At 54.5% G+C, this 14446-nt stretch overlaps 1 protein-coding gene across 1 annotated transcript in view; it reads left to right on the top strand.

Moving 5' to 3' along the window:
- LOC126989305 (uncharacterized) overlaps positions 1–14446 on the top strand; it is a gene marked incomplete at its 3' end in the record, with an annotated part of 37734 nt that overhangs the window by 19291 nt on the left and 3997 nt on the right. Inside the window, exons 2-4 of the mRNA XM_050847936.1 lie at positions 5024–5401; positions 9900–10340; positions 14093–14218. Of these exons, the coding sequence (XP_050703893.1) occupies positions 5024–5401; positions 9900–10340; positions 14093–14218 (945 nt within the window). The remainder of the gene's footprint in view (positions 1–5023; positions 5402–9899; positions 10341–14092; positions 14219–14446) is intronic.

Below are 14446 nucleotides of genomic sequence, written 5' to 3'. Positions count from 1 at the left end.
AGGCAGTGGCTGCAACACGGACCCAAAGTCTATATACACCAAGTCAAGTCACACGCAGGTTTGTGGGAGGAGACACGGCCGAGGCGTGGTTTATGCGTGACACTGCTTGGAGCCAAACTAGAGAATGTAGAAACAGGGATTTAGAGAAAACGAAGAATGGCGGACTAATTTAAATCAGTCACTTCAACATGCCCTCCCTCACACCCCACACCGCCGTTTGGGGGCATTGGAATTACAGTCACGCAATAGCACAACAAAGACATATTTCTTCGTCAGTGGCTTGCCTGAACGCGCTGTGAAAGAAGGCGAAAATATACATCCAGAGTGCACACACGGCCCCAACTTAAGTCACCCCTGAACTGGCGGGTATTTTTTGTTTTAGCTCCAAGTGACGTCATCCCGCTGCTCCGCCCCCAAACCGACTCCTGCGCGTACCGGTCGCAGTTTTGAAGCAGAGTGACTTGACTTGGTATATATAGACTTAGCACGGACCATCCTGAGCCTTAAGGACGACGTGAGTGTTCTGTTAAACTTGTCCTGTAGCGGCTTCCTCCTCCTCCTCCTCCTCCTCGTACTCCTCTTCCTATTTCTCTTTTTCCTCTTTCTCTTCTTCTTCCTCCTCTTCTTCTTCCTCCTTCTCTTCTTCTTCCTCCTTCTCTTCTTCTTCCTCCTTCTCTTCTCTCCTCTCCTCTTCATTTCTTTGTCCTTTCTCCTTTTTTCCCACGTGTTGGCTTCATTGATGTGTTATTGTTACTGATGGTGGTATTGCAATGATGTCTTTATGAAGCAAAAATTGTATTATAACTATCGCGTAGCAGCTTCTCCTTTCACGTCCTCCTTCTGGTAAAGATGGAGATTCACTACGCGCCTCCAACATTGCCCCCACGAGAATAATATCGTTTCCAAGGTCTCACATACTGTTGTACTTCTCTAGTTTTACCGGCGCATCATACATGTGTGTGTGTGGGGGTGGGGGAGTGGGGGGGGGAGGGTACAGGGCTAGGTTATGTAAAGTTCGGTTGGAGTAGCCTTGTTTAAATATGCTCCCCCAGCCCAAACCCCCTATTTCCCACGGGTCCCCCAAGATCATTAGGGGAAGGGGATTATGCCTTTTTCTTTACTTTTAAGTACTTGCGCCTTCATATTATGGTTGAGGGACATGTATTTTGTCCCTTAACTATAAAATGGAGGCGTAATATCGTATTTTGGAGGCGCGGAGTCAATCTCCACAATTACCGTAATGTGACGGGTGGTTATCAAGTTGTTTTTTGGGTGTGATGATGCACGAGTCTGTCCGTACCTTCAGACGTGCGCAGGCTGCTGATCTCCATCGCGGGCACCGAGTGTGACGGTTTCGTTCGACTCGTGTTTCGGGGGCAGTGTCGCGCGGGTGTACGGAGCCTAACGTGTTCAAGCTCTTTTCCTGCAAGACGCCTCACGGTGGATTTATGTTACTGCTTGCTTCTGTGTGTGTGCGTGTGTGTGTGTGTGTGTGTGTGTGTGTCAGGGAAGAAAAGGGAAACTAAAAAATAGTTTTATGACCCTGGTGGTAGTGTGACCCTTCCTCTGTACCGTGAACCAAAAGAAACACACATTTGACAAGGCTTTCGTAGGAGTTGTGGGCATTTCCAGGGGTAGCTTTATGACCCTGGTGGTAGTGTGACCCTTCCTCTGTACCGTGAACCAAAAGAAACACATATTTGACCAGGCAATTCGATAGATTCTCAAACCGCAAAAAGACTTAAGTATATGTTTTTTGTTTTTTTTGTACGTACGTTGGGAGACAGGCAGGTAACATATTACTATAACGAAGCATTGAAGAGGTGGATCGTTATTCGAAGTGTTTTGTATTTATTTCTGTTTTTACTAAAGTTGCAGTAAAGTTGCAAAATTCTCCATGTGGCCAACTGCCTTAACTTATGACCAGCTGCTCAATACCCTAACGATCTAATTAACTACCTATCTAACTATTTAACATCCTAAATACTAACTTCCTAACTACGTATTTATTTCTCTAAGTACTTATAGCATTCTAATTAACTTACTACCTATCTTTCAACTAACTACTCAGTGTCGTAACAATCTATTTAACTAACTACCTATGTAACCAACTACTTAACAGCCTAACTAACTTCCTAACTTCCTATTTATTTCACCAACTACTTACAGCATTCTAACTAACTCACTAGCTATCTTTCTAACTAATATATATTCTAACAATCTAACTATCTATCTAACTATCTAACCAACTACTTAACAGCCTAACTAACTTCCAAACTACCTCTCTATGTGTGTGTGTGTGTGTGTGTGTGTGTGCGCTTCCCGCCACTCCTGGAGCTCGTGTGGTGGTGTGGCGGTTGACCAATAGGAGGCCGCGACACACACCGTCCAGGAACGCTAAGCCAATGGGAGACAGCGATGAATTTTTCTCTCACCCAATCAGCGCGCAGTTCACTCAGTCTCTCCTTATCTCTCGTTAGGAACACTGCGGCCGCTTGTTACTCCCGGATTTTCACTTATTTTGGTATATTTACGTACGGAATGTGTGTTTGTGACGGTGGCTGTGAATGGGGCTGACGTGGGGCGTGTGTGAGAGAGGCCCCGCGATCCTGATGACTTGTTGGACCACGACGAGGCAGTGGCTGCAACACGGACCCTAAGTCTATATACACCAAGTCAAGTCACACGCAGGTTTGTGGGAGGAGACACGGCCGAGGCGTGGTTTATGCGTGACACTGCTTGGAGCCAAACTAGAGAATGTAGAAACAGGGATTTAGAGAAAACGAAGAATGGCGGACTAATTTAAATCAGTCACTTCAACATACCCTCCCTCACACCCCACACCGCCGTTTGTAGGCATTGGAATTACAGTCACGCAATAGCACAATAAAAATACATATTTCTTCGTCAGTGGTTTGCCTGAACGCGCTGTGAAAGAAGGAGAGAATGCACATCCAGAGTGCACACACGGCCCCAACTTTAGTCACCCCTGAACTGGCGGGTATTTTTAGTTTTAGCTCCAAGTGACGTCATCCCGCTGCTCCGCCCCCAAACCGCCTCCTGCGCGTACCGGTCGCAGTTTTGAAGCAGAGTGACTTGACTTGGTATATATAGACTTAGCACGGACCATCCTGAGCCTTAAGGACGACGTGAGTGTTCTGTTAAACTTGTCCTGTAGCGGCTTCCTCCTCCTCCTCCTCCTCCTCCTCGTACTCCTCTTCCTATTTCTCTTTTTCCTCTTTCTCTTCTTCTTCCTCCTCTTCTTCTTCCTCCTTCTCTTCTTCCTCCTTCTCTTCTTCTTCCTCTTTCTCTTCTTCTTCCTCCTCTTCTTCTTCCTCCTTCTCTTCTTCTTCCTCCTTCTCTTCTTCTTCCTCCTTCTCTTCTTCTTCCTCCTTCTCTTCTTCTTCCTCCTTCTCTTCTTCTTCCTCCTTCTCTTCTTCTTCCTCTTTCTCTTCTTCTTCCTCCTTCTCTTCTTCTTCCTCCTTCTCTTCTCTCATCTCCTCTTCATTTCTTTCTCCTTTCTCCTTTTTTCCCACGTGTTGGCTTCATTGATGTGTTATTGTTACTGATGGTGGTGTTGCAATGATGTCTGTGGAGCAAAAATTGTATTATAACTATCGCGTAGCAGCTTCTCCTTTCACGTCCTCCTTCTGGTAAAGATGGAGATTCACTACGCGCCTCCAACATTGCCCCCACGAGAATAATATCGTTTCCAAGGTCTAACATACTGTTGTACTTCTCTACTTTTACCGGCGCATCATACATGTGTGTGTGTGGGCGGGGGGGAGGGTACAGGGTTAGTTTATGTAAAGTTCGGTTGGAGTAGCCTTGTTTAAATATGCTCCCCCAGCCCAAATCCCCTATTTCCCACGGGTCCCCCAAGATCATTAGGGGAAGGGGATTATGCCTTTTTCTTTACTTTTAAGTACTTGCGCCTTCATATTATGGTTGAGGGACATGTATTTTGTCCCTTAACTATAAAATGGAGGCGTAATATCGTATTTTGGAGGCGCGGAGTCAATCTCCACAATTACCGTAATGTGACGGGTGGTTATCAAGTTGTTTATTGGGTGTGATGATGCACGAGTCTGTCCGTACCTTCAGACGTGCGCAGGCTGCTTATCTCCATCGCGGGCACCGAGTGTGACGGTTTCGTTCGACTCGTGTTTCGGGGCAGTGTCGCGCGGGTGTACGGAGCCTAACGTGTTCAAGCTCTTTTATTGCAAGACGCCTCACGGTGGATTTATGTTACTGCTTGCTTCTGTGTGTGTGCGTGTGTGTGTGTGTGTGTGTGTGTCAGGGAAGAAAAGGGAAACTAAAAAATAATAACTACAAGCTTATTTTTCCACAATATATTATGACGCTTACAGAATAAGTTACTTAGAAATTGACAGTGAAAAAATAAATAAATGAAATTAGGAACGTTTATGTAATGTGAACGTTGTGGAGCGCGGCGGGGTGTGTGGCGCTGCAGGGGGTGATGGCGGTGATGGTGATGGTGCTGATGGCAATGGTGATGAAACGAGCTTTGCCCGCGGCGCCGCGTCGTCCAGGCTGACGGCCACGCTGACGCGGTGGTGAGGTCAGCGCCGTGCCCAGGGCGCCGCGTCGTCCAGGCTGACGGCCACGCTGACGCGGTGGTGAGGTCAGTGCCGTGCCCAGGGCGCCGCGTCGTCCAGGCTGACGGCCACGCTGACGCGGTGCTGAGGTTAGCGCCGTGCCCAGGGCGCCGCGTCGTCCAGGCTGACGGCCACGCTGACGCGGTGGTGAGGTCAGCGCCGTGCCCAGGGCGCCGCGTCGTCCAGGCTGACGGCCACGCTGACGCGGTGGTGAGGTCAGCGCCGTGCCCAGGGCGCCGCGTCGTCCAGGCTGACGGCCACGCTGACGCGGTGGTGAGGTCAGCGCCGTGCCCAGGGCGCCGCGTCGTCCAGGCTGACGGCCACGCTGACGCGGTGGTGAGGTCAGCGCCGTGCCCAGGGCGCCGCGTCGTCCAGGCTGACGGCCACGCTGACGCGGTGGTGAGGTCAGCGCCGTGCCCAGGGCGCCGCGTCGTCCAGGCTGACGGCCACGCTGGCGCGGTGCTGAGGTCAGCGCCGTGCCCAGGGCGCCGCGTCGTCCAGGCTGACGGCCACGCTGACGCGGTGCTGAGGTCAGCGCCGTGCCCAGGGCGCCGCGTCGTCCAGGCTGACGGCCACGCTGGCGCGGTGCTGAGGTCAGCGCCGTGCCCAGGGCGCCGCGTCGTCCAGGCTGACGGCCACGCTGACGCGGTGCTGAGGTTAGCGCCGTGCCCAGGGCGCCGCGTCGTCCAGGCTGACGGCCACGCTGACGCGGTGCTGAGGTCAGCGCCGTGCCCAGGGCGCCGCGTCGTCCAGGCTGACGGCCACGCTGACGCGGTGCTGAGGTCAGCGCCGTGCCCAGGGCGCCGCGTCGTCCAGGCTGACGGCCACGCTGGCGCGCCCCTCCACCCCCGCCTCGCCGCGCGCCACACAGGTGTACACGCCCGCCAGGTCCTGCCGGAAGTCGGCCAGCACCAGGTAGGCGTGAGGCAGGTGTCGGCCGCGGCCCAGCTGGAAGGCGTCGGCGCCGGGCGTCCACGACGGCAGCGGCTTGTCGGCGGCGTCCCGCCACTCCACCTCCTGCACGGCGGCGGCGGCGTCCACCCAGCAGAAGAGGAACGCCTCGGCCAGGGGGGCCACGGCCACGCTGCTGCCGTTGGCGATGACGGGCTGGGGGGCGGCGGCGGCGGGGGCGGCGGTGGCCAGGAGGGGCATGGAGAGGGCCACGGCCACGGCGGTGGCCAGGGCCAGGGCGAGGGCCACGGGACTTGTCTGTCGGGGCATCGTGTACTTGGAAACTTTTCCGGTGTCGGCGGTGGCGGTGCTGCCGGGGATTCCCTCTGATGAGTCTCGGCGCTGTGGCTGCTGCTTCAGGAGTGAGTCTTTCTGTCGTGGTTAGCTGGCTGGCCTTGCTGCTGCTGCTGCTGTCACTGTGTCTGGCTACAGCAGGGCGCACGAGTACTGTCGGGGCTCGCAGTAAAGTGTGCCGCCGTGCCCGCCGTCACTCACTTATATTCGCCCGCCTGCGGCCCCCCCCCCAGCGCCAAACGATCCCCGCCACGCAGCGCACAAACGTGTGTCAGCTTTGTGCGGCGCGCGGCGATAACACGCTGGGAACTAGTCTTGGCGGCGCGGCACGGATTGGCGCGCTGGGCGGTGTGTGTGTGTGTGTGTGTGTGTGTGTGTGTGTGTATAATCCACCTGGACCTGATCACGAGCTGCACTCGTCATCGCCAGCACCCTGCCAATTAGAGCAAGGCTCATCAGTGCATCTCTGGGTACTGGCGGGACCTTCACACACCCTTGCTCAAGGCGGGACAGTCACCGCTCCTTGGCAGCGGAAAAAATCCCGGCCTGACCGAGGCTCGAACCTCCGCCTGCCAGGCCGCGAAGGTTGAGTGCAGAGCTTTTCTACGGAGATATCGGAGTGTTTTGTTTGTGTGTTTGTGTGTGTGTGTGTGTGTGTGTGTGTTTTCATTTATCGTTTATATATTATACTCTCAAATTTTCTCTTCTGTTTTATTCCTGCTTTTTTATAATATATTTTAATGTATTTTTTTCCCCATCATCCATTCACTCTCGCTCGTCATTAGTTCTTCTGTCCTTGCTCCTCCTTCATTCCTGACGCACATTTACCTCGACAAGATCCTCCTCCTCCTCCTCCTCATGTACTCAGAACCTAAACCACATTCCTCCTTAGTCTCCTCCACCTTCTCCATCACACAGTCTGTCTCACGTACACACAACCTGAACCAAATTCCTCCTCCTCCTCCTCCTCCTCCACATTCCAGATCCACGTTATTCCTCCACATTCCTCCTTTATCTCCATATCTCGTCCACCTCATCGATCACTTAATCCATCTCACGTAGACATAATCGAAACGAAGTTCCTCCTCCTCCTTCTCTCCTCCTCCTCCGCCTCCTCCTTTCCCTCCTACTCCTCCACCAGCTGTAGGTATCTCAATATATTCTACTTGACACCATTATCTGAATCTTATCACACACACACACACACACACACACACACACACACACACACACATAAATCTGTGAATGAAAGATTACTTATCAGCGTCGATGGATGATACGAGTAGTTTAAGTTAAGTGTGTGTGTGTGTGTGTGTGTGTGTGTGTGTAAGATAGACGTCTCGGTGTTGAGGGACAGGATCACCAACGTTCGTCTGACCCTTGCTACGTGATCGTGACACGTCGGCGACTGGACTGGGACAAGCTCGTTATGTACCGCGCACGCACACACACACACACACACACACACACACATTACGCCACTGTTTGACACACGTTATCTCTGTTAAGATCAGAGGAGGAAGACGTGGAGATGATGATCTGCCTTGGACTTGTAGTATGAAACGTCATCATCCTTGGCGTGGCGTGAGATACTCGCTGGTGAGGAAGGGTTCTTTCGTTGATATCCAGGTGCTGCCCATAGCGCCGGTAGGCTGTCATGAGGGGCCTCTTTGGCGGACGCAGCCCGTTGGTGGCGCCGTGATGTGTGACTCTTGCCTGGCCCATGCTGCCCCCCGGCGCTCCTCTTGACCTGAGTCGCTGAGGTCAGGGTTGACTGAAGGTCTGGGCAGCATGTGGGTAACCTTCAGACACTTGGCGATGGTTGGAAATTGTCAGCGGTCATCGTTGGGACTCGCACCTAGGTCCCCGGGGGCACCACGCCCGCACGCTGACCACTTGGCCGCCGCCTCCTCCGTGGTCCTCGTGTTCCTTGAAGAAAGAGAAGTTGGAGTACGTTCAACGTAGATGAGGAAAGAGCAGTAGCAAACGTGTTTGGAACTTGCCGCTGCTGTAAAGACAACTGTTGTGCTGTCGGTTTGTGAAATAATCGTCTAGAACTGTGTGCCTAACTTCTGGGAAGCTCATTCCGGCGCCCCATAATCGTATTTGAGGAAGGTTTCCAAGCGTTTAGGTGTTACGCTCCACCGCTTTCGGCTCTACTTATAAGCTCGCTACGAAACATGCCAATGTGTGAGTCAGCTCCGTGTGGCGATGACACGGCGTGGACCTGTACTGGCGGCACGTCACGGCCTGGAGAGAGAGAGAGAGAGAGAGAGAGAGAGAAATCGAAATACTTAAGATAAATCACTGATAACCATTCTCCATACGTATAGTCTCTCTCTCTCTCTCTCTCTCTCTCTCTCAGTGGCCGCTTCCGGAACAAGGTGACGCAATAAGTATCAGTTCGTGTTTTCTTTAAGTCACACGCGCCGAGGACATGGACTTCCGTTTTGTCCTAAGGAGGCGGTCAGCTTGTGTCTGTCTGTTTGGTATTCCTTCATTTGTTTAGTGTTTCCTCACATTGTGGTGTTTTGATACATTTATTTTCTATTTTTACAATGCCTTAATGTTTTTCTGTTTTTCTTGTCATTTTTTGTCTGTTTTCATCATCCTCTTTTTAACATACCGAGGCCTGAGAGGTAACTGTTCAGGCGTTCAACGTGACATTCTCTGGTGCTCAGAAACGGTCGTCTTTGGTTTTAGACAGTCATGCAAGGTCTCCAGACCCGGTGTGATAAACCTTCCCTGCTGAGAAGGAACAGCATTCCCGGGGCTCGGTTTCCAGGCGGAGTGTTCTCAGTAAGAAACAATAGTTCGAGCACGTCTAAATGAATGAAGAAAAACATTAAATATGTGTGCGCAATTTCCTTCTACTGTATAGACAATTGATGTGCTTTTGTTTGGTGAGTTGATCGCTTATACCAGCAACTTATGTTGGGGAAGCTTGTTGCAGCGCCCGACAACTGTACTTGATGAACGTTCCCAGCATTTTGTGTCACGTACTTTTGCTCTGGGTCATGCCAATAAAATCAGCGTCACTATAAAACATTCGACGCGTCACCGTGAACTGGGTCCGGCCCCTTGTGCCCATGAAAGCCCCCCGCTGCAGTGGGGGTGCTAGGAACAAAGTGTTTTCAGATTCACTTGAAGCCGAGAATTTACCGCCCGATGTCACTACCCTCTTAACACTTGTCGTAGTGATGCAGGGAAGGCGAGGCCCAGCGGGGGAGAGGCGGCGCCCCTGCCAGGTTTTGTTAAAAAAATATCATGTGTGTGTGTGTGTGTGTGTGTGTGTGTGTGTGTGTGTGTGTTTTATTGACGTCTCCACCAATATTTATTTCGTTGGCATCACTGGGTGTGATGGCAGCTGCTAACCTTTCCGCAGGCTGCTGTGACGTGCACCTCTTAGAAAGGAAAATGTCTGTGTGTGCGTGCGTGTCTGTGTGTGCGTGCGCGTGCGTGCGTGCGTGTGTGTGGGCGTATGCGAGCTTCGGCTAAGGGTGTGGGCAGCGGTCCGGGGGCCCACGCATCGCTGCTGCGTTGCCGCGTGCTACTGCAATGTTGACGCGCTGCCTCAGCCATGCCGTCTCACGGGGCTGCCTGCTGCTCTGGCTGATGCGCCTGCCGATTTCCTGCAGCAGGTCTCCGAAGGCAGGTCCCAGCACGCCGCTCGTCTCCACGGCGAGGGGCACGAAGTCGTATCGCTGGGCAAGGGCCGCGTAGCGGTGACGTGTGTGTGTGTGTGTGTGTGTGTGAACCGAAAATGGGATCATTAAAAGTTATTTATATATTACATGTTTTATTGCAAAGAAATATAACAAAGTTCAATAAACAATGTACTTAAAATTGGACAGTGAACAGCAACACAATAAATAATGGATAAATAAGTGTGATGAAATAAGATGAACGTGAACATTGCGTGGAGCTCGGCGGCGTGTGGGTGTGTGGCGTGATGGTGATGACGATGATGAAGTCAGTATCGTGCCCAGGGCGCCGCGTCGTCCAGGCTGACATCCACGCTGACGCGGTGCTGAGGTCAGCGCCGTGCCCAGGGCGCCGCGTCGTCCAGGCTGACATCCACGCTGACGCGGTGCTGAGGTCAGCGCCGTGCCCAGGGCACCGCGTCGTCCAGGCTGACGGCCACGCTGACGCGGTGCTGAGGTCAGCGCCGTGCCCAGGGCGCCGCGTCGTCCAGGCTGACGGCCACGCTGACGCGGTGCTGAGGTCAGCGCCGTGCCCAGGGCGCCGCGTCGTCCAGGCTGACGGCCACGCTGACGCGGTGCTGAGGTCAGCGCCGTGCCCAGGGCGCCGCGTCGTCCAGGCTGACGGCCACGCTGACGCGGTGCTGAGGTCAGCGCCGTGCCCAGGGCACCGCGTCGTCCAGGCTGACGGCCACGCTGACGCGGTGCTGAGGTCAGCGCCGTGCCCAGGGCGCCGCGTCGTCCAGGCTGACGGCCACGCTGACGCGGTGCTGAGGTCAGCGCCGTGCCCAGGGCGCCGTGTCGTCCAGGCTGACGGCCACGCTGGCGCGCCCCTCCACCCCCGCCTCGCCGCGCGCCACACAGGTGTACACGCCCGCCAGGTCCTGCCGGAAGTCGGCCAGCACCAGGTAGGCGTGAGGCAGGTGTCGGTCGCGGCCCAGCTGGAAGGCGTCGGCGCCGGGCGTCCACGACGGCAGCGGCTTGTCGGCGGCGTCCCGCCACTCCACCTCCTGCACGGCGGCGGCGGCGGCGTCCACCCAGCAGAAGAGGAACGCCTCGGCCAGGGTGGCCACGGCCACGCTGCTGCCGTTGGCGATGACGGGCTGGGGGGCGGCGGCGGCGGTGGTGGGGGCGGCGGTAGCCATGTGGGGCATGGAGAGGGCCACGGCTACGGCGGTGGCCAGGGCCAGGGCCACGAGGCTTGTCTGTCGGGGCATCGTGGACTTGTTGACTGTTCCGGTGTCGGCGGTGGCGGGGCCGCCGGACCCTGTCCTCGGCTGTGTCGGCGGCTGTGTTGGCGGCTGTGTCGGCGGCTGTGGCTCCGCGGCTGCGGCTGTGGACGGTCGCCTTGCTGTGCGTGTCTTCCTGAGTGTCTTCTTCCCTTGCCGCTGACGGGGACGCCGCTGCTGCCGTGTGTGGTCTCGTCAGTGTTCTGCTGCTGCTGGCACCGCCGGCGACGACTCCTTTGCGCTGTGTCTGGCTTGTGCTGGTGCTGCTGGAGGCGGTGTGCTGCGTCTTCTTCAGTCCTTCGGCAGGGCGTGCTGGAGGTGCTTGTGCTGTCAAAGGCGAGTGTGCCGCCGTGCCCCTCAACACACCCTTATATACCGCCGCCCCCCCCCCCCCCCCCCCGCTTAACGTTTTCCGCCACGCATTGCGCGACCCTGCGGCAGCCCTGTGCGCCACGCGGCGATAACACGGCGGGTACTTGTCTTGGCGGCGCGTCACGGATTGGCGCGTGAGAGACAGAGGGAAAGGTGAAGACTTAAGATGAATCACTGATAATCGTTTTGGCCTCAACGTATAGTTACTTCCTCTCTCTCTCTCTCTCTCTCTCTCTCTCAGTGGCCGCGTCCGGAGCAAGGTGACGCAATAAGTATCAGTTCGTGTCTTGCTTAAGTCAAGGTCACGTGGACGACACCAATTTCCGTTTCAACTTAAGGAGCGCGGTCAGTGTTTTTTTTTTTTCTTAATAAGTTACTCTCTTGTTTCCACCATTACAGTGTTTTCTCCCTTAATTTTTATCTTGTTTTTAGTTTGGGAATTTTGTGCATATTTCTCTTCCCATTTTCGTATTTTTTATTCCATTTCTATGTTTAGCCCACAGCAGCGGTAGGCTTCCTTGACGTTCCCTGTTGGTCGGCCCCAGCCCGTTAGCATCGCAGGAAAATATTTTACATTGGCGCCATTTTTACTTGACTCACGCTGGCCCCCGGAGCTCCAGTGCATCCTCTTGAGAGTTTCGCTACAGACGGGGCTGATAGGTGGTCATCAGGACAGCATGTGGGTAGTCTTGGGTCACTCGGCGATGACTGAAAAAATCCCAGCTTGTGGCGGCGGGCGGGATGCGAACCCTTGTGTCCGGATCACTACACCGGCATTCTGACCACCCAGCCACACCTCCCCTAAACCTTCCCTCTTCCATCTCACTAAGTTTATGCGGCCCAGTACCTCCATGACAACACGTATGTTCCCTCGACTGATTGCTTTCTTTGTCCGTAACTCCCGGACGCCTCAGCGCTGTCTGTGTCACGCTCAAGGACTGTTTGCGCCTTTGTGGGTTGACGCTAAGGGCCATATTTTTAAACATTTCTGCGCCCAAGATCACGTAATTTACTAGTCTTTCGTGGGAGTTTATGGCATTTCCAGGAGTAGTACTTACCACACCGGCACGCTAAGCACTCGGCCACCGCCTCCCCCGTGCTGTCCGTGTTTCTTGAAGGAGTTGGATGAGGTGGAGGAGGAAGGAGCAGGAGCAGAGGTGGGTGGAGGGGGAGCTCGTTCCGCCGCCCCATAACTGTATTTGATGAACGTTTTTACTTGTTTAGGTGTTACGCCCCAGCGCTTCAGACTCTGCTTACAAGACCGCTTCAGACTCTCCTTACAAGACCGCTTCAGACTCTGCTTACAAGACCGCTTCAGACTCTGCTTACAAGACCGCTTCAGACTCTCCTTATAAGACCGCTTCAGACTCTGCTTACAAGACCGCTACGAAACCTGCCGATGTGTGTGTCAGCCCCGTGCAGCGACGACACGGCGGGAACCTGTACTGGCGGCACGTCATGGGCTGGAGAGAGAGAGAGAGAGAGAGAGAGAGAGAGAGGGGGGGAATACTTAAGATGAATAACTGATTAATCAATCTCTATACGTATAGTCTCTCTCTCTCTCTCTCTCTCTCTCTCTCTCTCTCTCTCTCTCTCTCTCTCTCTCTCTCTCTCTCTCTGACCAAGGTGACGCAATAAGTATTAGTTCGTGTCTTGTTCAAGCAACGCGGTCAGCTTGTGTCTGTCTGTCTCTTTTTGTCCGGTTTTTTTCTTGCATGGAAATGGGTTTTTTTTTCAGTCCCGCGATGTTTTGTTTTTGTTTTGCCAATTCTTTGCGTTTTTCACCTCCTCTCCATTTTGTAACATGGCGAGATCTGGGAGCTGTCTCCTCAGGCGTTCACCGTGACATTCAGTGTTGCCCAGAGACAGTTGTCTGTGGTTTAGGCATTCCTCAGAGTTATCCAGACCCGGGTGTAGCCTTTCCTGTTGGGAAGGAGCAGCACTCCTCGATACCCCGGCGGAGTGGGTTCTCTCTTATAAGAAAAAGGAAGTGGAGCTCGTTCCACAGATGAAGTAAGCGCCGCAGAAAAGGTGTTCGCAACTTGCCGCTGCTGTACAGACAACTGATGTGTTGTTGTTTGGTGAGTTGATCGTTGATACCAGCAACTTAATGTTGGGAAGCTTGTTGCAGCACCCGACAACTGAATTTCAGCATTTTGCTGTCACGTCCTTTCGTTCTGGGTCTTACCTATAAAATAGCGTCACTATAAAACATCCGCCCCGTGAGCTGGGTCTGGTCACTGGTGCCCTGCCGCTGCGGGGGGGCAGGACTTTATAAAAAAGTGTGTGTCTTCTTCAGGTTCATTGGAAGCCGACATTTTACCCACACTGGAGCTGATGCCGTCACCGTGTAAATATTACCGTAGTGATGAAGGGAAGCCGAGGCCCTGAGGCGGCGCCCCTCGGAGTGGTGTTGCAGGCCGGGCTGGGAGTGTTGCGTCGCCCGGTAAAGTGTTGGTCATGTTGCCACCGTGTGTCGTGTTTGGGTCGTGGCGGGAGCTCATCTTTTTCCTGTCGTGTGTGTGTGTGTGTGTGTGTGTGTGTGTGTGTGTGTCTCGAAAATGGGAACATTGAGAATTATTTATATATAAATGTTTTATTACAAAAAAATATTGACAGCGTTCAATAAATACTGTAGTTAAGCGTTGGCAATGAACAGTAACACAATAAATAATCAATAAATAAGTGTACTGAAACACGATGAAATTGTTTGAACATTTCGTGGAGCTCGGCGGCGTGTGGGTGTGTGGCCACGGCAGGGGCGGCGGCGGGAGGGGCTGCTGATGACGATGATGATGGAGTCAGCACCGTGCCCAGGGCGCCGCGTCGTCCAGGCTGACGGCCACGCTGACGCGGTGCTGAGGGCAGCGCCGTGCCCAGGGCGCCGGGTCGTCCAGCCTGACGGTCACGCTGACGCGGTGCTGAGGTCAGCGCCGTGCCCAGGGCGCCGCGTCGTCCAGGCTGACGGCCACGCTGACGCGGTGCTGAGGTCAGCGCCGTGCCCAGGGCGCCGCGTCGTCCAGGCTGACGGCCACGCTGACGCGGTGCAGAGGTCAGCGCCGTGCCCACGGCGCCGCGTCGTCCAGGCTGACGGCCACGCTGGCGCGCCCCTCCACCCCCGCCTCGCCGCGCGCCACACAGGTGTACACGCCCGCCAGGTCCTGCTGGAAGTCGGCCAGCACCAGGTAGGCGTGAGGCAGGTGTCGGCCGCGGCCCAGCTGGAAGGCGTCGGCGCCGGGCGTCCACGACGGCAGCGGCTTGTCGGCGGCGTCCCGCCACT

The sequence above is a fragment of the Eriocheir sinensis genome, unplaced genomic scaffold (genome assembly GCF_024679095.1).
Source record: "Eriocheir sinensis breed Jianghai 21 unplaced genomic scaffold, ASM2467909v1 Scaffold113, whole genome shotgun sequence".
NCBI classification, from domain to species: Eukaryota; Metazoa; Arthropoda; class Malacostraca; order Decapoda; family Varunidae; genus Eriocheir; species Eriocheir sinensis.
This window is presented reverse-complemented; position numbering and strand designations above follow the sequence as displayed.